Source organism: Clytia hemisphaerica, unplaced genomic scaffold, assembly GCF_902728285.1.
Source record: "Clytia hemisphaerica strain Z4C2 unplaced genomic scaffold, Clytia hemisphaerica genome assembly, whole genome shotgun sequence".
Classification (NCBI taxonomy): domain Eukaryota; kingdom Metazoa; phylum Cnidaria; class Hydrozoa; order Leptothecata; family Clytiidae; genus Clytia; species Clytia hemisphaerica.
In genome coordinates, this window is record NW_027103974.1 from 2,354,432 (window position 1) to 2,377,964 (window position 23,533).

Here is a 23,533-nt window from a genome sequence, read left to right on the forward strand (position 1 = left end):
TTGAGAGATTTGGGATGGCCGTCCAATCACCGGTAAAACCTCTCAATGTATAAACTTCTTTGAACTTCTTCATGACGAATGTTGAAAGTTACGAACCTTCAGTATCCACTTCAAACAATCATTCATCAACTTGTCAAAAAATATTGAACGTAACCCACCTTTTCCAATGTCGACTTCCGCTCTAGCCTGTATTTTTCTCATAGTCAAGTCCAAGCTAAAGAAAGGGAGCCTAGTTCACAATACCAGTGATTAATCTCGATACAAAGCCTCAACAAATTGATTTCGATCGACAAAAAAGCTGTTATCTTCCTACGATGAAATTGCTCTCAAAGGGTTACAAACATCATCTTCAAACCTCACGAACATCCATTTGGGCGACAGCCGATGATCCAGGTAATAGCTTTCAGAACGACTCACCGGTTTTCCTCTTTGAGATTAGAGCTTCCAATAGACGTAACTTGGCTTTGATGAGCTGCAAACGAGAGAAAATAAAACTTAAATTGGATGTTATGTTTAAAGAATCATTGCACTACTATAGGATGCGGTGGCATTTTTGAATGCAATCACGTGAATTTTTTGCAAAAGCGTTAAGTACATATTTTTCGCTAGGGGCTCGTCTGCTACTAAGGTCTGGAAAGTTTTACAAGCTATAATTAAACAGTGGTAGCAGTATTTCCCAGGTGTTTCCACAATAAAGGGTTATGTTGTAAAAATAAAATAAAAGTCCAGTCAGTGATTTAAAATTAATTTCGGACAAAAAATACGCGAAAATCAATCCATTTATAACGTACCTTATATTCTCTATATTCGGCTTCATGTGGCAAGCGGTCTTCTTTTTGTACTTTACGATCATTGGCTAAATAGAATTCATCTTCGAAATCTTTTAACGTTTTACCAAGCTTCTTCTTGGAGCTCTTCGTTTCTTTCAGCTGTTCCATTAACTCGCTCCTGTAACAACAAAAAGTTTCATCATCAGAAAAATTTAATCAAATTTTAAAACCAGTTTCACAGCTGGCACACAACGTCAATCTAACGTTATATAGATCCTGTAAACATTAGATGAACGTTGAAACAACTTTGTATGCCAGCTGCCACCATGGGAGGATATTTCTTACAATTCTCGAAATTTTAGAAATGCAAATAATGGAAAATATTGACGTAATTTGCAGAGGCGGGGTTAGAAAATTCAAAAAAGTTACATTTTTCTAACCCAGGATTGAAAAATTACAACGCAGAACATTAGAGATCTCTTACATCGAAGCATTATGTAATACTGATTCATCGAAATTTTGCAGCGATTCGAGCGGCGTCGGTGAGAAGGGTTCTGGAGTATACTGTAACCGGTTTGTTACGGAGAAGGTATCACCCGGAAGAGTGGAATCATCCATGATGTGTTGATGAGGTGTTTGGTCGTCCGTTAGAACGTTTTCAGGTGTGGTGGAATTAGCACGGTCACGTGATCTTCCAAAATCCGATACTTCTGTTAAAAAAGAGATTTGAATGAGGATAATAGAAAAACATTAGATAGTCTTTGTTGTCAAAGATACACTATATCTTCTTTTGCACAAAAAATACTGACAAAATGGTGAAGAACATGAGAACATTTATAGGCTTATCTAACTCTAAACATCCAATTTTTTTGGGGAAATTGCAACAAAATACTCACACAAAGGTGGTGGAAAGAAGGACATAAGAACATGTTCAGACTTTGAAGACTCTAGACATCCATTTTTTTTGGGAAATTGCACGAAAAGACTATCAAAATGGTAAAGATACGAACCTTTTAAGAATAATTTTAAGTTAAGAACATTTGAAGGCTTCAAAAATTTTGGGTATTGTTATAAAAGATGACTGCTTATGTAGAAAGTTTCCTCATTCTCTTATAGAAATGTGTTTACATACCATTGTTATCGCTTTGGTAGATCGTTTTGATGTTGCTATCTTGTTCCTCTATCGTTCCATCGTCCTATAGATTCAGAGGTAAACACGTTCAAAAAGTGTTAAATAAACTAAATATCACGAATTTGAGGTTTTAAAGAATTTAAGTAGGGTAAAAAACCAATGACACACATCTTTGATCAGAGTTTTTTGGGAGTGATAGCAGCAAAGAAGTAAACAATTCCCTAACGTCAAACTGCACTAAATCATCGAGGACTACAGAAAATGTAGATCTAGCGCTCTGAGTTCTTTTATACCCATATCGAGTAGCGGTACAATCAAGGTACCAATTTCTAAAAAACTCAAAAGATCTTGCTAGATCGGAATTTAGAAACTGCTTCCAGGATTTTTAAAAGTCAGTGGTAAAATACTCAAACTACATGTCATAGATGTAATTTCCATGCACTTTTTTTAGCAATAACCAATATTTCTTGTTGAATACGTTAAGTGGATTAAATATAGCGTGAAATTTTTTTTGCGAAACGAGAATCTAAAATTTTCGCGTGGACAAAATTTCGCAAATCGGCCTATTTTTCACCTAATTTCTTTCATTTTCTCAGGAGTTTTTGCAAAATTGCTGATTTTAAATTTTTCGCGAGGACTATAAATTTCGCGAAAATTAATCCATGCGGGATTTAATCAACTTAAGGAACATGTTTAGTGCATTCACTTTACCTACCTTATAAGCAGCAATGAGTCGTTTGATTTTTCGATAACGGTCGTATATTGGTCTCATGAGCGTTTTATCTTCTTTTGATGACTGAAAAAAAGAAAAATATTCCAATTAAAAATAACGTTTAAAAATCTTACAAATCTTCGCTCAGCCTCAGCAAGTTCTTAATCTTTAAAATTTTTAGGCTTAAATGTGAGGCTGTCACCTACTTTCAAAGCCATAAAAACTACGCATCAGGATTATGGGGTATAAAGAGGGACGACATACCGGTCTTCCATGAATGTTTTCGTATTGTAGTAGAGCTTTTTGAACAGCTAACTTCTCTTCCTTCAACTGTTCGTTTGACATTGCCTGAAAAAGTGAATTTCAAAGAGTGCTCATTATTTGTGTGTTTGTTTCTGCTCACAAAAATGACGGTGTAAAAAACGGCTGTTTATGCTGTTTAAGTATCTCCTGACAGTGAAGAAATTATAAACTATAACTTATAGAATTACAAAGTCAGATAGACATATGGTTCACCAAGGCCCTAAGAAGCTCCAATACTTCAATAGAGGACAAATATTTTGGGGCTCTCAACTCTTCAATATTAAAATTCAACTAATGGTTGCTCCGATCCTACGTACCAGTATTTCATGCGCCCTTCCGATGGACGAACGTTTTTCTTCTAATCGCCGTAAAAGATTATTCAAGGTTTGCTCTTTGGTCGGTTCACCATCACGGTCGATGATGTCTGAATTACAAAAGCAGGGAGGATGAAAAGACCAAAAAAGAGACCATGTTCCGGTCTGAAAAACCAACTAGAGGTGTTCGAACTAAAGATTTTGAGAGCATTTTGTTTTATTGTCTTTTATCATAGCATGAAAATGTCACGTCATAAGCACATTTAGAACTAGCAAGCACATGGGAGGGGGTGCCTTGCCTTCCATAAAAGAATAAGAGGTTGGAAAAATATTGATTCATAGACACACCAAAACAATTTCGAGCAAATTCATCCCCGTTTACATAATTTATCGTTTTTACCTCTTAGTCGAGGACCACCAAGGTCTTGGTCGACGTCCATCACATGTTGTGTGTTCGTTTTGTAGTCCGTCACCAACTCTGCACAATGAAATGAAATGAGATTGATTTACTTCTGCATTCCTTCATTGGGTTAATACAGAGTTCTAAGTTCGAAATGTCTAAAGCAACGTCTTACAAAAGTCAATCAAGTTTCTACAAGGTTACAAAATCAGTAAAAAGGTAATTCTCTGATGTACTAAGCACTCACTCGGAAATATTCCATGAACTCTATCTTCAACAAGGTAGGTCAACATTTTCCATCAATTTTGAAAATTATTCCCAGGACAAATAGTAACGAATTCTTTGAAACGTAAATTTCAAAACAGTTTTAAAAGTGGTTGCAATAAGCACCTTTGAGTATATAATCAAAGTGAATCAAAACCAAACAGGAACAAGAAAAACTCGGAAGGTTCGAAAGCGAACGATGTTAGCAAATTGATTGCTAATTGACAATTAAAAAGTAGACGAAAAGATCAGTCGATAAATTACAGAATTAGAGAGAAAACTGATAAAATAAAAGCCAGCTGCGCATTTTTACTCTGAATCAATCACCCCTTATTGAAAACACCCTGTTTAGGAGGATAATTGATATCCGTGAAAATTGTTACAAAATTGCAAAAGATTTGTTTTAAAGTTTTTGTCAGTGAAAATGAATTGCTAAATTGATCACTGTTGGAGAAAGATCGTTCACAGTAGGGGACAGATTTCGTAATCTGATCGAAGCTGTTCGATCTGGAGGGAAAGGAAATTCATTTTATTCGAATTAACCTACATCAGAAGATGGAGAGGAGAATTCACCCATGGTGGAGAGTGCTGCAATCCATATAAGGACATGTTTTTTTTTGACTGTACCAAAATGCCGATTTTCAACCAACCCGGTTCAAATCGGCACTAACAGAGACAGCTGAACCCTTTCTTATCGTTATTCAAAAATAAAAAAATAGATTAGTAGCTCTGTCCGATACTTTTTGTCCGATCTTAATAGCTTTTATGGAACTTAAAATATTGCTTGTTGAATCTGGAGTATTTCAGGATGAAAAAAATCATAGTCTATTTCGGATTTATAAAGTCGGCTCTATATTTGGCCTTTGTCGTGTCCAATTTATATACGAAACTTATATTAGGGTGTAGCTAAAGGATTGAATTTTCACATTGACCTCTTTTTTTTGGAAAAAACCGGAGGAAAATGGGATCAAATTGATCATTTTTGAAATCTAGGTGCTAATTCTAATCGTATATATTTTTCTGACAACTTTATCTATCGGGGAGGTGATTTGAGATTTGTGTTTAGTTGATAAGAAAGGAACAAACTAAAGAAAACAGGAATTGTTAAAATGAGTGAAAAATGATTAAAAAAGTCGTGATGATTGTTTTGATCATAACTCACTCCGGCCTTTAAAAAAATTACTCCTCAGGCTATTTTATGATTTTAGGCTACCTCAGGCACGCATAGAAACCTCCTCAGGACCGAATAATGAGTCATGGAGTGAGATATGATCCAAAACACTCTATGATTAATTAATCCTGAAATACTCCGAATTTTGAAATTTCAAATAGCTCATTTTAAAGCCCTTCCCAAATCTCAATACATATCAAAATTTTGGGAAAATTCGTCATGCGAATGACGAAATAATTAAAATAAAGTGATTTTCACGATTTTCGAAAACCTGATTTTGGTACAGTAAAAAAAAAACATGTCCATAAAGAGTCGAGAATTAAACAGCAAGCACTCTTCCCCACAATGCTTCGTCATCAATCCTACAGAGTTTGACCTGCAAGAAGCCACTTAAGCCGGAAATTATCAACGTTTTTTACAAACAAGTAGCTTTGCTACAAACCTTTATGTTGTTGTTTTGCACGGCCAAGTTCTGCGATGTATTTCTGGATCTGTCCTTTCTCTGAAGGTTTTGCCTGAAAAAAAAGGGTTAAAAAAAGAATGATTGATGAGATGACTTACAAATAAACCTTATCAGAATCTCTGTTATCACCCCATAAACTATTATGCTTAAAAAATCGTTCAACAAGCCTTGAGTTAACTTTGATTCAGACCAGAATTAGATTTGTAAAACATTAAAGTTGAAACCAGGCGGAGATGTGTAAAAAGTCTGTGTAAAGATTTATACAAAGACATTGTGAGCGCAGAAAATTCAAAGAAAAGCAAGAATTCTTGTTTGAACCATGCTTTAGAGAGCGTACCATCTATGAAGTTGAAATTATTAATAATGAGATAATGATGACATATGTACCTTTCGCCCGTTTGTCTCCATAAATTCGTTTTCAAAATTCGAGATGACCCGTTTCAAAGCTGAAAGAAAATAAATTGTTTAAAAGGTGAAACAATACGTGAAGGTAGAGAGTCCATCATTATATTTCTCTAACATCATGCCTGGAAGTGTTTGGAATTCGAACACAGTTCATTGTGGTGCAAACCTGTGATCTCTGGGGAAAGCACTTAGGCAAATTTGGGTACAGGAACGTGCAGATGATCAGGGTCGCATTTTTAGGCTCTGACTGAAGACCTATCATATGAACGCAACTTAGTCCGACTTTCTGCCCCATGCCTATTATAATTGCTTAAGTAGGGAGAAAGTGGTCACAAAGCTGGCAATTTAAGTCTTTGCTTGAAAAAGGTTAAAAGAAGTCATTGCATTGACGTCAGAAGGGACAATACATTGGCTTTAGACTGCCAACTTTTTGCCCACTTTGATTCACAATTAGAATAGGAAGGGCGAAAAGTGTGTCGTCAAAACTTGAGCTCATAATGCGCTAGGCTTGAAAAGTAAAAAATATTCTAAAAAATATTCTCAAAGACATTCTTACATGAAATCCGTTTCTTCAGTTCTCCAGGTGATATCTCTTGCTCTTGTCTATAACAAAATATCATTTGATTTTACAAAACTACATCGCAAATATAGTTCTTCTCAGTAACCTTTATATATCCCTGGACCAAGCTATATCAGCAATCTTTGATCGGAGTTTTTTTGGAATTGGTACCCGAGAAGAAGCCATTGCAATGTTAAAAATTAGCGTCTAACGGCGCTATATCATCAAAAGTATTCGAGGAAAAGTAGATCTAGAGCTCCCGATGCAATTTTCACCGCCATTAGGGTACCAGTTTCAAAAATCTCCGATCAAAGATTTTTGGTTGGCCGGGATTGAGTAACTTGGTCCAGGGATATATAAAGGTCAGTGGTTCTTCTTAGTGCTAAAAGTGCTCGATGATATCTCAGAGCATAGTACATATCTTTCTCATATGTACTAAACTCAGAGCTGTTCATCAAACTGTTGTAGAGAGTTGTAGATTATGGTACTTAAAGTTTCATTGAATGTGACTTGCTTTTGTATTTTATTTGGTTGATGATTATCGAGTTTTTATGTATTCGAGATAAATCGAAAGAGATATGGTTTAAAGCAAAGTTGACATTTCCCCAAATTGCCGTCCACTTTGCTCGACAACGGTAAAAATATCAAGATACCGTCGTCTGCTTAGGTGAGCAAAGGCGATATAGATAGAGCCGTACATCAACTGTCGACTTTGTTTTACGTCGACTTCACTTACTATCGCCCTCGATATCCTCCGATACATAAACTAGCTATTGTTGTCCGTTCGGACGGTATGAAACTTTAAGTACAAAAATCTACAAGTCTAATTCTACAATCTAGTCTAATTAAAACTACATCTAAGTAGAACTAGACGAAGAACATAAGATCACATAACAAGAGAATTTCAAAAACAGACTTGTAATAAAAGGATGTCGGTCTTCTCTGATAGTTTTTTCGAATGGTAAGAGAGAGAAATATAAAAACGCAATATGTTTCCCTGAATTTCATTATCTGTTACTTAGAGTAGTGAAACCTGAAAAGATTCCTTGCGAATAATAACAAGATGGAATGTGAACTTTCGTAAATATCTTATATATGGTTTATCGAGAATACACGAGAAAATGTTATATCCGAAGAAAACATAGAAGTTTCATTCGAAGCCTCGTAGTGAACTGATTTCTAACATTTTAGCAAAATCTTTGAAATTTTTTTTTGAAAATTTTCGTGATATAGACCAACAAGATCGGATGACGTAATTGTGATAACGTACCGTAAATTTCAACTAAAATCCGGTATCCAGTATTTAAATTTGCTCCCAATTAATTCACATTTTGACATACTTTTCCAATAGAGAAATCACCCCTTAAGCAAATTACTGCAATTTCAATTCGAACTATTAAACCATCCGAATGGAGGTGTATACCTTTCATTCATCGTGTTATGATTTCTGCCGGTGATTTGGTCATCGCGTTTCTGTTGAAGTTCGAGACGTTCCATTGACTGTTTATAAAGAGAAAATAAATAAGAAATTATTATGACTTCTCTCAATTTCTAACTATACACTCTTTGTTTCGAACTGAAATCTTGGCCCCGTTTGTGGGTGCTAGAGACTTAAAACGCGTTTTTTCAACCCCGGGTTGGGATAAGGTTGGACAAAGTCTAATTACTGTTGTAATATACCAATCTTTTCATCGTATCCCATCTTAAACTGTACACATTTCTCATTATTTCAAACTTTGAAATTGGTGTACCAGGAAGCCCCTAAAATCATCAGATTCGTCGGATTCGTCGATATTTTAGGTGTATAGCACAGTACTCTAGGTTTTTTGAGACAATCTTTCGATTCTTTTGACATGAACAGAACATTGGAAGGGAGTGTGGATTCGGACCGAGAACCTCTGGTTTGAGACACTGACGCCTTGATGTCCATTCGGTCATCTCTCCTTTCACATCGAAAAAACTACACTGGAGTCTCCTTAACTCGAACCTCTATAACTCGAATGTCTAGGCAAAGTTCCCTTCATTTAACAATGCCTTATAAACCTTACTCCATAACTCGAACAAATTTGTGTTCCTCGTGCGTGTGTGAAGTTATGGAGACTCAACTGTATTTCTAATTTTTAATTACTGTATTTACCGGTGTCATTGGTTCTCTCTTATTTGGTTGGTTCTTGTTAGGTAAAGAATAGATGGTATCGCCCTGCTGTGGAGTGTTGGAAGTGTTTCCGACGGAGGGTCGCCTCGTTTCCCGATAATCGTCGGAGCTCGTCGATTCTCTATAAACGAAAAATCTGAATTTCAAAAAAATGGATTTACTTGCAACCAGAATGAAGATATCTTAACTTTATCCAAACGTTAACTAACTTGTTGATGAACAGTAACGGCCTCAAATTTGGCATCAGTTGACAGGCTTTATCATGTTTATATACAAATAAAAAAATGGTCTAATACAGTTGATTCCCTCTAATTCCATCTTCAGGGACCGGGATTTTTTTTCGAAATAGAGAAAAATTTGAATCACGGAAAGTATCTGGCTGAGGGGACGAATATTTTAGTTCGAATTGTATAATAGAAAGATTATCGAAAGATTTGAATTATAGAGGTTCGAATTAGAGAGATTTGACTGTAAATAATAGTTTAAAACAAATTAGGGCATCAAACCTTGCAGCAGAGCGTCGATTTATAGAAGGTGGTCTTCGTTTTTGCGATGGTGCGCGACGGTGCGTTAACTGAGAGAAAAGCAGATATAATTAAGTAAAAAAGTCTTTGCAACCACAATGGAGAGCGACCTGAAGGCTCTACTCCTTCTTCTTGACTACACAGAAAAAACGAAGTTGATAAGGTGAGCTACAAAATAGAATGTCTATCCGAAGTGTAGCAAAGAAGTGCTGTTTTTTTGTAAGGGAGGGCTTAAATATCACCCGTTATTACCAGGTTAACATAGGCCATTTCACAGTCGAAAAGAATTACGGGTAATCAGGACTGATAGGTACTCAAAATGGTACTTGATGCCTCTCTGCTTGATGCTTAGCAATTAAGAGAAGGATCAAGGGTAAGCGGAGAAATCCAGAGAGAAATAGTGGCGCCCTCCCCTACCTTCGGCTAAATAGCTATCGAAAGAGGAGCCTTCGGGTTGTCTTCGACTGCGGTCGCAGACTTACTTAGGACTGATGGGCCTTTTCATAAATCCCTTGAGTCTTCAAGTGTTACATGTTGAAAATGAGGTAAGCGTTGCTCGTGACGTAATTTATGAAAAGGTCTATTGCGCCCCCATTACGGCTTCTCGTTGGTTTAACGCAAAAACCTCTAAAAATCTGGCCCAACAGAAAGTCGTTATCAGAGCGCGGTGGTCCTGATTACCCATGATTCTTTGCGACCGTGATATGTCATATACGGCTAACTAGAGAGTTTACCCTCCAACACGTACCGATTGTAGAGGTTGTTTTCCGGACGTTTGAATGAAATCCAAGTCTTTGTCCGTCACGTTCGACTGAAGAAGAAGAAAAAGAATGGCGATTAAGAATCCACAAGCTTAACAGCGATCTACCAACAACGAGTTGGTATAAACGAAGCAAGAAAGAAAATACCCTAAAGTGAGAGCTTTAAGCCAAACAATTATGATCTTTAGCAGTGAAAAAAATGATGGTCAGAGAAGCATCCACGTTGTATAAAGAGAATTCAGGACACTTTTTACGCGTTACCGAAGCACTTTCAGTAGTGTCTTTTATAATAACTCCACCACGAATGGGATTTATGCAAAATCTCTGAACGTCATCTGACGTACGTCATATAGTCACAAAAGTGGCAATCATAAATTATTGAAACTTTGCACCAAATAATTTGAAAATCTCCCAGAGACTCTGAATAGTTTGATGCAATGGAACAGCAATTTCAACACAATGCTTTGTACCGTATATAATTTACTGTAAATAACTTTATTAGTTCATAATACTCAAGATTCTCTTGGACAAATGAATTCTTACCATACTCGGTTGTATAGGCGTTGGACCACTTCTCGTTTTCTGAAAAAGTGACAGAATATAAAACAGTCAATTTTGGATAAAAATCAATCTAAATAGAACGTAAGTCGGAGTTTTACAACCATTTTTACTTCGAAGGTATGCCCGCAATTTTGGGTGTTTCCATAAAAATCCAAAAATGTTTGAAATAAATATTTTGGTAAAGGCTTACATCAAGCTCTTTGCTGATACCAATCAACGCAAAAGAAGGCATCCTGTATAGCTTTCGATGAATAATTTTTCCAAAGACTTGTAATGTTAAAGTGTTTGTTTGAACAAATTTATGTATCTATTCCTTTTTCCTGTGAATTTTGCAAGGCGATTCTAATACAACGTATCTCTCTCAAAACTTCACCAAAATACACGCTTCTTTATAAGAACAATTTTATAAGAACACGAGGCTGAAAATTGGCCAAAACATAGGAACTAATTAAGACCAATCCTGAGCGTCTGGTTTACGAGAATATTAAAAGGTTATAACAGATTTTAAGTTCTTAAACAAAGAAACTTAGCGTAAGATTATTTAAGCCTGCAAATTTCAAAAAAAAAAAAAAAACCAAGCCTGGGCCAAAATATATTACTGGTTCATGAAAAAAGCGTGTGTTTTACCGTATTTTCATCATTCGCGTTCAATTTTAGCTCAGAAAAAACCTCAAGAGTCTAAAATATGACCAATTGCAAATCTATTCGAGAGAGAAATTGGACAAACACACTATGATGAACTCAACAGCTAAAAAGGTTAAGCAGTGATTAATAGCTTTAGTCTTTTCATCTGGAACTAAGAATCATATCGCACTAACTATTAAATCATATTATCAAAGATTAAGAATAACACCTTGTATATTGTTAGAAGAGTTGGACAGGTATCAGGTGATGCCGCCCCTTGTACCCTATTTGGTATTGATTAGCTTCGGCTAAGTATATTTACGAAAGGAACATAAATTATTACAAAAAATGTTAGAATTTTCGGCTTTTTATTTCCGAATATCAAATAACGCATTTCAGTCACACAATCAAACCTTTAAAATCAACTTTTTGACTAGTAGGGTATCGATAGTTTTTAAAGTCTTTCCTTGGCTATCCAACACAAACACTGAGTAGGTAGGTAAGCAAGAAAATGTATTCAGGTGGTGACTGTCCGCAGAGACGGAGTAGTGAGGGAGTCTATCCCCTTTTCTATTTACGGTAGACTTGAGAGGTGGAGCATCACACCTTCTCTCAGCTCCCAGTAACTTAACGCCTAGATCAGATTACCCTATCTAAGCTACTCATTCGCGGAGGACCGGGGATCGAACCCACAATCTTACGGTCGAATGCTCTACAGTGTTGCAACTAGGTTTTGTGAATATGGACGGAAACCTTAGGATTAGATGGTCATTTGAACCAAAAACCCTCTTACTGGCAAGACGGAAATGATATATTTGTATCTCAACTGGACCCGCCGTCTACAGACGGAAAAGTTGGAACACTGGCTCTACTAACTGAGCTACTAGGCTACCACTAACTGAAGTCTTCTTTAAATCTACTGAAACACTTGCTCAATACTGTATGCTATCTTCTTTAGCTAATACACTTTTAAAATACATGTAAACAGATGAAGCAAAAAATGTAAGATAAAATAAACATGGCATTGAATCTGATGCTAATCAAATCTCATTAGTAAATATATACGATATAAGGACATTGCAGAATCTTGTTGACAATCTGTCATTTTTTATAAGAACAGATATTTATCTACCTCACTGGAAAGACTCATTGGGAATCCGTATCCCCCTGTGATTTGTTGATGAGAAGAGGTACCTTAGTACAAGGCCGCTAAATAAAGTATTGGACAATGACCAGTTATATTGAAGTAGTTAAAATAATACATATTTTCAAGATCAAGTCTTAGGACTTTCACTCGTGATTTCTTATAACTGGGTGCAAAAATGGATCAGAACTTGCTGCAACTTGTGAATAAAAAAAAGTTTTTAAAACTCTATAAAAGGCAATCGTATATACGACCATGCATTAATTCACACCATCTCAAAATATGCAGTAAGTCTACTTTATCGCAAATATTTTCCATACGCCATCTATCTATAGGATACCAGAAACTAAGGAGTTAAATGAACAACTTTTATATTCCCGCATTGGACTAACTATCTAACCTAAAACCGTCCAAAGTTGAAGAATTTTTAAGATCGCCGCATTATTGATTTGATAAGCGAGAGGAATGATCAAGTTCAGCGATATATCACAATGATAGTGAAGTACTTGATTCCGTAATTCCGCCAATTTATCTCCAATTTCCGTCAAACCGTTTAAAAATGAACCGAAATTCCGCCACCGAAAATTCCTTTGAAATTCAAGAATTTTGTCAAAAATTCCGTGAATTTTGAATATTTTTTGCTAACTCCGAAATTCCGCAAAACCTAATTAATTGCTAAATTCCGTTTTCCCGCACTAATTTTCCGTTGAGCCAAATTTCCACCACTCCGTCCGAAAAAGGGCCGATTCCGCTCCTCCACCAACCATGAACCACCCCCCCCCCCCTAGAAGAACACAAGACATGATTCGAGACTTACATTAATAAACAACTCCACAATTTGAGGAACTAAAAGCATCACAGCAATTCATAGTCAATTTGAAAAGTTGAAACGAAAACAACAACCAGACCAGAGGACAGCCCTGAGGCATGAAACGTTAATCAAAATGTGCAAGGTCAAAAAGATTTTACAGGCAAGTTGTCAAAAGAAAGAAATAAGATGAAGTATTAGTTCTATAAACGGAGGTATTTCAAGCTTTCCAGGATTTAGAAATACCATCAGCTTCATAAAGCCACATAAATAGAAACCAGGTATAGGGATGTTCTGAGAAAAAGATCATGAGTGGTTTCTACGGACGCACAAGTTGTTAAAAAAATTCCAGAAAGAAAGACAAAATACTTCCTACCTTTTTAAGAGCTTACAAACTACACATAGTGAACCTTACAATTTTAAAATGCAAGAGTGTTCAAAGCAAAGAGGTCGAAACAAAACACGAGAGCTGGACGTATATCTTTTACATTAGAATGGGTGCTTAGCGTCAAAAAGATCATTAAGCCTCTATCAAACTTTTGAAAGTCCTTTCAAAAGAAAAATTGAGCTACAGACAGCTGTTTCATAAGCAGAAAGACGCTAAACATTAACTTAGAACGCCCAAAATAAGAAAAAAAACCTCCAGTTGAAAAACCTTATGCAACACTTAAAGGCCGGACTCCACTTTCGCGCGAAATGGGCGACAGTTTTTTTCTTAACCTTTTTTGCCTGAAGAAAAGATTACGTCATAAAAATGTTTCGCACGAACAAAAAAAAAGTTGAAGGAAGTTCTACTTTTTTAATCAGTTACGACAATTTCGACCAATGGAATTGCTTCACTTTTCAACCGACCAATGACCTTACAAAAACGTCAAAAAGTTTTCGCTCATGTCGCGCGAAATGGAGACCGGCCTTAAGTCGGGTTAAGTCTTTTTTGCTATCATGTGGAACCCACTCTCAATTATGCTAACCTCATTGTAACAAAGAAGTGCACACTTAGAGTGAATGGACTTTACATAGATCGCCTAAAAAGCTAAGCTAGTTTGATTCAGCCACTAGGATAAATCTGATGTTAAGTTGTGACTGAATAACTAGTATTCCAAGGCAAACTTAAAATCCGTAAAATGTAAAAATCTTTAAAGCGCCGAAAACGCTATATTGCTATTAGCTGTGTGTTCTAGCCTTGTGAATACGGGCTTAGTTAACTAGGCTAACATAGAGATAACATTAACATTATCTAATGATAAACTCACCTTTAATGAGTTTTTAGATGATGGTTTAGGTTTCTTGTTGGGCGTGGGCGTGACATTGGGGTGGGTGGGTGAATCCATGGAGAATTTTTTCACGCGTTCCATGACGGAAGGGTAAACTGCCAGCTCTGTTAAAGAAATGATTAAAAAATTATATTTTGAAATCGGGACAGTCTAGTCATTAGTGTATTAGTATTAGAACCAAAGAGGAAGTCAAAAGCACAAGCGTGGTGTAGAGGCACATTTTCATTTGTTTCATCCAGAATTTTATTTATTTTTAAATGTGACAAGAAGAATCTTCCTTACCATGACTATCGTCTCCACCAGCACTTTCGTGAGTCTGAGAAAAACAAAAGAAAGTTTATCAATTATACCCAAAGAATGTCCATGGTAACGTAACAGACCAGTACTTTCACTAATTTGAACTTCTATTATTCGAATCTTTCTATAATTCGATCAATGTTCTCGGACCCCATCAAGAAGAAGCCCTCTTAAAATACTTTCCATGATTCGTATCTCTGAAGTTCGAACGAATAATACGAGTTCGAATTAGCGAGTGTAATCTGCCGTTGATATTGAGTTTGGCTATCATTTGATGTATTTATGCTTAAAAGAGTTAAATTTGCGAATTATTTATCTTTTTAAAAAGTTGTACCAAAGCACTATTCGATTAAAATGCACTATCGAATTAAATTCAGAATCTTATCTAATACAATTAAGTCTCCATAACTCGAGAACGCACGGGGAAGAACACTAATCTGTTCGAGTTAGGGAAATTTCGATTTATGGAGATTGGTTTTTAAGGCATTATTAACTGAAGGGACGAGGACACTTGTCCAAGTAATAGAGGTCCGGGTTAAAGAGACTTCCTCTTGGTTAGTCTTGGTTGGTCCTAGTAGAGCAGAAACCTTACCAGGATTTATAAACCTTTTAAAGAAAACTGAAACAGGGTACCCCGAATTTGGGGTAACTCTCGAACGGGAATTTTATACACGATTAGAAACCTCTATATCAAAACATATCAGAGAGGATGCGTGCAGCCCTGAGGAGAGGAGAGGTGCCGCGGTATAGTGGTCATCAACCTTGGATCCTGCACCTGAAACCAAGGTTCGTTTCTCACAAAATTGATAGTTAATTTATGGAAATCCCAGAAACATAATAAATGCCGAAAACACACCTCGAAATCTTTTGCCATAAATACACAAAAAATTATGAAAGGTTCAGAAAAAGTGTTTTAGACATAGTGTTTTCAGGGTTTTCGGGAATTTTTTGACATAAAAAGTTCGCATAATAGCCTGCTGTAACTAAACCAAATAGAGAGAAAGAGATAGATAGATAAGAAATGCTTACCCGATCGTTCGTTTCGATGGATTCTGTGGATGAGATCAACATACCGGGACCAAATAAATGCTCCTTGACTGTTGATGATATGGTATTGTTCACCAGTCTAAAAGAATATTGGAACAATGACTGACTGTTTACTGACATTCTGTCAATCCAATGGTCGGATCAAAGTTCCTAAAATTTGAGCACCACGGCTGGAAGACTGTCCACTATAGCTCAAAACTCTCGCGGTTGACAAGCACAGGAGAAGCATTGCATTGCTATTATTAAACGATAAGAATTCTGACGAAGATCTTTTTAAAAAAATTTACGTCAGAACTTTTTTAGAACATGTTTAGATTCATAAAAAGGCATGGCGTGGCATTTTTCGACTTTCGACAAAGCAGTAAACTTCAGAGAAGAGATCGAGCAACGAAGAGAATTGGTGTTGCTCTAACTATCTGTTTTAATGCAAAATGAACAGAGGCTTACTGTTTACTAAGAGGTGATGATAGATGTGTGTACGATGAAGGCGAACGACTTCGTTCCGGCTCCGTTTGGCTGAAAAGGATAACAAATGTACTTATTTAAATCATTTTAGACACAAACATTTTTCTCAAAATTGAATTTATTAGGGTAAACGTTTTATGAGCTATAAGAGACGATAACGTGAAAACTCAGATTTGACTTGTGCTTTGCGCAGAAAAAAGTTCACGGTGAAATTTTTTCCGCACAAAGCATTGTGGGGAATTCTCGGGGGTCAAATATGAGTTTTCACCTGAAGCCGATATCGTCTATTGGGTACCTATTATAGACAAGGTTAAATCATTATAAGACTTCTGGTTGATAATCGATTGGAATGGAACATGGACTAAATACAAACTGTAACAGCCTTGAAGGGCATTAAAATAGGTTACGGTATCATGTAGAAGTAGGAGTACCAGTGAAAGAGTAAGCTATTTAGCGATAGGTTAGTAGCTTTATATTCACAAAAATTCATCGAAATTTCAGTGCAGCAGAACTCTTTTCTAACTAAAATAGATTGATGTTTTTTTCAAAGCAAATGAATTGTCAAGTGAATAGGATAGGCAGCGATGCTAACCTTCAGGATTTTTTTCAGGAGGTTTTTTTACAATCAAGATAGACATGCAAAGATAATCATCACTATAAACCAACCATCAGAGGTTTTATTGACATCACATTAGAAGCTAATTATATAAGTAATGACGAAAAAACGTGCATTTATCACTAAGCTTTAAAACGTGCTTTGTCGTATCTTTTATAACAGCTTCGTAAGCACTTTTTCATTTTTACGAAATAAAACAATATTGCTGTTCTAAGAAAGTGTTCTCATTTCGAATATTGGTTGATGTATGTTAGTAACTGAGATATTATATTAGAGTCTGGTTAGTTGTGATTTGGTAGAAAAACATGGTTTGGAATAAAATTTTAACTGTCAATATTATAAAAACGATGGCTGAAATACGATTTTGCAGATGCCAATACTAAATTAAAGCTTCAACAACAACCATCCTTTAGGAAAAAAGTCACACATTAGAATTATTAGCGTGTTGATGTATTTGAACTTTTGCCGATTGGCGATTTTGAAGAAACCTGCGGTTCTGACCCACAAAATCGAGGACGGTAAAAGTGCTGATATACCGTCTGAGGACAGTTGATTACGATCTAGGAAAATTAGAAGCTTACTGTCGCAGATACATCAACTCGCTATAGTTATGTTATAAGAAGTTGTTTCTTACTTTCTTTTCTTGGCTGAGTTGGTCCTTTGAGCTCTCACAGAATCGTGTCTAGGGCTTCTCCTATTACTACTGGTAGTTCGTTTAGGACTCCTGGCAGAATTACTCCTTCGAGGGCTCTTATCCATACGGTCTTCCGAGGAGAGATTAGAGCCAAGATACAATGGTGGTTCTGGTATGGATTGCTAATGAAGATGAAGTAAATTTTACATTGATACGTTCTCCCTATTATATCTCGAGTTAGTTCATCTAATGTTTCCAGCTCATCCAAATAGAGACTTATACTTATGCATAATTTTGCGTTCTTTTAATGTAGGGGTGGTACAGTCACTTTCGGTCGGAGCTGTGGATGGCGAAATTTGTCGTTCTTTGATAGTTAGGGTTAGGGTTAAGGTTTGTCGTTCTTTAAGTCGCTTTCAATAGTTAATTGTCGTTCTTTTTGAATGGTCTGGAAATGTTAGATGAACATTCTCTATAGCACGCATGGCAAGAATGTATGAGGGATATTGATTGGTGTTGGAGGGATATTGATTGGTGTTGAAGGGATATTACGCAAGAAAGTAAAGCAAACATGACAATAAAAGTTTTCCACTATAGCTTGAGACATGAATTTCTTTATTCTAAGTAACTTAAAGCCTTGGGAATCGCTGTGACCTTAAAAGCTACATATAGTCTATTAGAACTGTATTAATATTGTAAGATTGCAGCTCAAAATTTAAATTCAATTTCTGGTCTTACCGAGCTTCCATCCTTCTTCATCTTTTTGGTATCATAATATGCAACAGGTTTCTCAGGAATAGATCTAAAAATTAATAGAGAATACTTTGATAAAGAAATGAAATACTGGCAAACCACTGACCTTTATATGTCCCTGGACCAAGCTATATCCACCATTTTTGATCAGAGTATTTTTTGCAATTGGTACCCCAGAAGAAGCTATTGCAATGTTAAAAATTAACGTTTAACGGCGCTACATCATCAAAAGTATTGGACGAAAAGTAGATCTAGCGCTCTCAATGCATTTTCACCGCTATTGAGTAGTGCCGCCATTAGGGTACCAATTTCAAAAAAACTCCGATCAAAGATTTTGGTTGGCCGGGATTGGGTGACTTGGTCCAGGGATATTTAAAGGTCAGTGTGGCAAACCAACACCAATATTTGCAATGATCAAGCACTATCGGTGTTGGACTGGATTGTACTCTATAAATGTTTTGCAACAACAACATTAATAAGGGGAAACCCAAAGTATTATGATGTAAGAAGCCGGAGCTTAAACAAAATAGATGCTGGTTGACGTAAAAATCGTAAAAATTGTATCTAAAGAGAACAAGAAAAGTTACCTTGGCTTTGAGTCTTTGAACATTGCATTATCAATCTATAAAGATAAAGGGGTTGACAAGGAGTCATAAATATACTTTAATAACCTCTCGAAAAGCATGTTACAAATTAAAGAGGTACTACAGGAAAGTATCTCAAGATGAACCTTACAACTTTTGTAACCTCATAAGATAAACTAAAAAAAAAGTTAAAGAAAGTTCAACTTTTTTCAACCGTTACGACAATTTTGACCAATGGAATTGCTTCATTTTTCAGCCGACCAATGACCTTACGTAAGAACGTTAAAAAATTGGAGTAAGTGAGTGGAGACCGGCCTTAAAACCTTCAATATATACAGTACTTTCATAATTCGAGAGAATGTGGTTGTATTCCTCCTTTCCCGTTCGTTCGAGAGTCAAGATGTAGATTTTCCTTTTTTCTGTTATAGAACCGACACAAAAAGACTTACCAAAAAGATTTCTTCATGCTCCTGTAGCAAAGCTAGTAAAACTGCATTAACGTAGGCTTGATCTTTCAATCCCTCTAAACCTTCACCACATCGAAAAATATTTGGTCCAAAAACAATAGCCAATGCTAACGGTGTCATTTTATTAGTCTCTGATCCATTAGAAATGGTCAACATAAAAGTACATAAATATTTCAATAAATGTGCATTGGCCGGTGGCATGCGTTTGACAAGTTCTTTGAATAAAGGTATTGCTTTATCTTTTTCTTTGCAATATTGGTCTTGAATTTGAATGAATACTGGTTGCATATTGTCTGGAATAACAGGTTCAGATAGCTCTCGCAAAAACATTTTCAATAAACTGGCAGCAGCCGGGACATCTCCAGTCTCCTCAAGATCAGCATCACCACATTTATCAAAAGCATTTTTTAAACGTTCAACAACTTTCATGTTTCCATTGACGCGAAATAAACCTTCCTGTTTTAGACCATGCATTTTCAGGTAATCACATATTCTGGATACTATAAGTGGTACTTCTGTTTTATCTCGATCATTTAAAAAATCCAGGGTGACACCTTAAACAAGAGAAATCCTAGCAATTAAGAGAATGCATTTTATTTTTAAAGAGGTGGACCCTCAATTCAGGCAATCATGCAACTTTTTTTCAAAATTCATGCATTCACACAAATTTTTCTCAAGTTTCATAGAAAACCAATTTTTCAGAAAATCGGGAAATTTGCATATAATCAGGGAAAAAAAAGGAAATTCATGTTTTCACAAAAAAATTGCGTTGATTCACACATTCACCTCACTCACTTTCACGTTCACACAAGTTTTTTTCAATTCATGCATTCACTAATTTTTTTTCAATTTTCACGCAACCGAAAAAGCTGATCAATTTGTTTACATCATAAATGATATACACTCCCTTTTCACAGACCTGGTGGGATTTTATAAGCCAGTGGGGGTAAAAATAATGGACAAAAACTCGATGGGGATCAATATCCCCATGTTTTATGGCTGGCGAATTAATTATTTTCAGTGGGGACAAAAATTGGAGTATAGTTTTCCACTGGGGACAATATTTTGACCAAGAAGAAGAAGAATGGGGTGTTAATATTATTGCAAAACAAAATACTTACCAAATACCCTGTTTGGTGAAGGTGCAGCTTTTCCACGTGTAACTTTGGGAGAAGATAACATACGTTTCATTTTTGAAGATAAGGATGTTGAACTGTCGTTGCGTGGTGAAGTGACATTACCATTTGCGTGGTTTGATTCAGGTAACCCAACCTGAAGATACTTAGAGGGCTAAAAAGTAAAAGAAGAGAGCTGTTACAGGAGTAATTGTGACTCCCCAAGCGATTTGAAGTACACAAAAGTCCGATCGGCTAAAGCGGGTAAAAGACCGGTCTCATAGCGGGCGAAGTGAAATTTCAAGCGGCCTAACATTTTAGAAGATCGGCCATGAAGCGGCCAATGGAATTTTTCCAAAAACGGCCTCAAGGCCTCTATTAGAGGCTTTTCTTGATCTAGAGATCGGCCTATTTAGCGGCCAGCAGCCTATTTAGCGGCCAGCGGCCTCTCTCCTCGCGGTTAAAAGGCCGCTATAAATGTTTGCCGGTGACCGACGTAAACAAAAATAAACAGAAAAGTATATTTTGCAGAACGATTTAACCACAAAAATGGAGGAAGCAATCTAGAATTCGGTTCATTCCTAAAATTATCTTTATCCGGAAAATTCTGCTGATTGTTGCAAAAAAACATAAACAAAATCGGTAAGTACATATTGCAGATCGACTCATCTTTCAATTCAACCATGGAAACGCTAAGGACCGCTAATGGCCGCTAAGGGCCGCTGTTACCGGCTTAAAACTTACTATGTGGCTGCTTAACTATGACCGCATTTAATAAGCAGCCTCGCATCGGCCTTCTTCAATATCCGAGCGGCCCAAACGGTAAAAAGACCTGTCGAGTAGAGGCCAAGGAAGAACGGTCTTTTTACCGATCGGACTTTTATGTACTTCAAATTGCTTGGGGAGTCACAATTTTGCAAATTTCAACCCTAAATGCCACCAAGTGATCTGGATTGAGTTTACCAGGAAGAATTGAATGAAGTCATATTGTCTTTGAGAATATCAATACAAAAACATTAGACATTTTGATGTCAATTAACACCTTGTGAACTCTAACCTAGTCTCCTAGCATTTGCATAATGTTTATGGATTGAAGCTTTGAAAGACCTCCTCAAAAGTGTACTCGACAGAGGGAGATGATAACACATTTACTGTTCCACATGATGGGAAATTTATTGTATTATCAACATTTTTCCCAATTCATTTGGAGAATTTAAAAAATAGAAGGACAAGATTATTTTATGCAAAGTAACTTATAAACCCTTTAACCAGGTTTGAGTCAGTATCACCAAAACTTGGCTGAAAAATTGGTGTATGCAAAAAGTACCCTTTAACAACTTTGAGTCAATATAAAAACACAAACACTCGTTAAAATAAAATAATGAAATAAAAATTTGAAGATTGACATTACAGAGTCATGTGCACCCATATGCTCCATTCAACGATTCAACCATACATAACGCAAAGTGACGTGCAACAAAACAAACAAAAAACAATCCAATCCAATGGTTTAGTACAACTTGTTTGGTAGGTTTTGATTTATCTAGCCCATGTTTTGATCTTCAGTTTGATTTATAGTTAGTATGAGCTGAAAACAACAGTATTTTGAAAATCAATAGTTGGATGACAGCTAAAATAAAAAGTTAAATTAGAGTTTACCCCTCATTATAAAATCTAAAACAAGAAATTAAAAATAAATACAACCCTGTTGACCATTTTCAGTTGGGAAATTCACGTATAATTTTTTAAAGTTTTTCATCAATATACAAACACATGAAGCCCAATTATTACTGCAGAAATGTGAACATCATTTTCCATTTTCAATCTAATGGGTAACAAAAATTTAAATAGATAACCAATCTTGCCTTGATCCTGATACTACGAAAATGTGTGTAAAATCATTGCTACCACTTTTCATGACAGTAATACTACACAAAAAATGATTGATAGGCAATACTCATTATTCACCTTAATCCACTTTTCGATTATATGAGAGATCTAAACATTCTATTAGCTCAATCTATTAATTCACAAAAAGGAAGTTGTGTTAAACACAAATTCTTGACAAGCTTTTCTTAAGCCGATCAATGAATAGTTTTATCATGTTTGACATCTACATAATTAGCTCTGGTATGAGAATGCAATTAAAACCAGATTAAGATATCAAGATTATTTTGATTGATATGTACTTTAAAAAGAAGTGAAACATTATTGAAAAAGAAAAGAGGGTATACTAGAGACTCAACACTGAAAATCAAGTTTTTTTTCAGCAAATTTTATTTGGGACTAATTGGAACAATTTTAATAAAGCTAAAATTTCAGATATCAGATCGATTTTGATGAGAAATAAAACAATTTGAAACCCTAAAGTACTAAAGCTATGACAGGCCATATTTTAGAAAGGCAGGGCAGCGCCCATTGGTGGCCAAAAAGGGCACTTTTTCTTTTGCTTTTCTGCTGAAAGTCTGTTTTTTACCAAAATTTTAGTGTTTTCAGGAGAGGCAGCGTCCAATGACCGGACGCTAAAAGGGCATGAAAAATGGCCTGCACGATACAACCTACAAGAAAATTTGACCATATTTTTAGGAAAACACACAGAACTATAAATTCACACCTATCCATTTTGTATTTGGAAGGGAGCTTTTAGAAGAGGTGATTTGAAGTTTCTCCCTTAAAGTGGTCTTTAGTGGGTTGGACTACTGATCTCCCACTACCTGACTGGAGCGAGCTTCCTATACAAAACAAAATATGTCCAGCTTAAGAGCTGACTAGTTCGCCATCTTGTTTTGTATTTTATTTTGGTTGTCAACAGCAAGAATAAGATTCGAATGTTTTGAAATTTGAACGTTTGAAAATCTAGTGTAAAACTGGAAACAATATTTTTTATCGGACATACTTTTACGGGAAATCTGTAAGCCATTAGTCATTCTAGTGTGTAAAGGAATTTGATATTAGACTGGAGAACTAGGTAACAAAATAAATCTTTGTGATATGTTCCAAACATTTCAATATGAAATCAGGCTAATAAAACATTGAGTCAAATAACAACTCTCACCTCTTTTCCAAAAAAAGAGGATAAACATATTAAATAAAAGATAATGTTTTTAATATCAAAAAATGTTCAAGATAAAATAATAAAACATATTTATAAAGAAAGTAAAATCACACAAACAAGTCTAGTTTTGTTGGCTCAAAATTATTAGGATGCAATTGA

General features: G+C 35.9%; 1 protein-coding gene across 1 annotated transcript; it reads right to left on the bottom strand.

Annotated features, from left to right (window-relative positions):
- Positions 1-333: 333 nt before the first annotated feature.
- LOC136810774 (protein FAM13A-like) lies at positions 334-21,912 on the bottom strand. Its single transcript, XM_067067375.1, has 26 exons — positions 21,731-21,912; positions 20,326-20,494; positions 19,187-19,758; positions 18,741-18,775; positions 18,139-18,202; positions 17,404-17,585; positions 16,136-16,204; positions 15,671-15,767; positions 14,627-14,660; positions 14,324-14,448; positions 10,477-10,515; positions 9,921-9,983; positions 9,155-9,222; positions 8,631-8,769; positions 7,917-7,993; positions 6,491-6,537; positions 5,917-5,975; positions 5,509-5,581; positions 3,632-3,709; positions 3,235-3,341; positions 2,879-2,962; positions 2,618-2,698; positions 1,903-1,966; positions 1,255-1,480; positions 792-948; positions 334-472 (listed from the first exon to the last, which is right to left on the bottom strand). The coding sequence occupies exons 1-26, from the start codon at positions 21,755-21,757 to the stop codon at positions 404-406; spliced, it is 2,805 nt and encodes a 934-aa protein (XP_066923476.1). The 5' UTR covers positions 21,758-21,912; the 3' UTR covers positions 334-403.
- Positions 21,913-23,533: the final 1,621 nt, after the last annotated feature.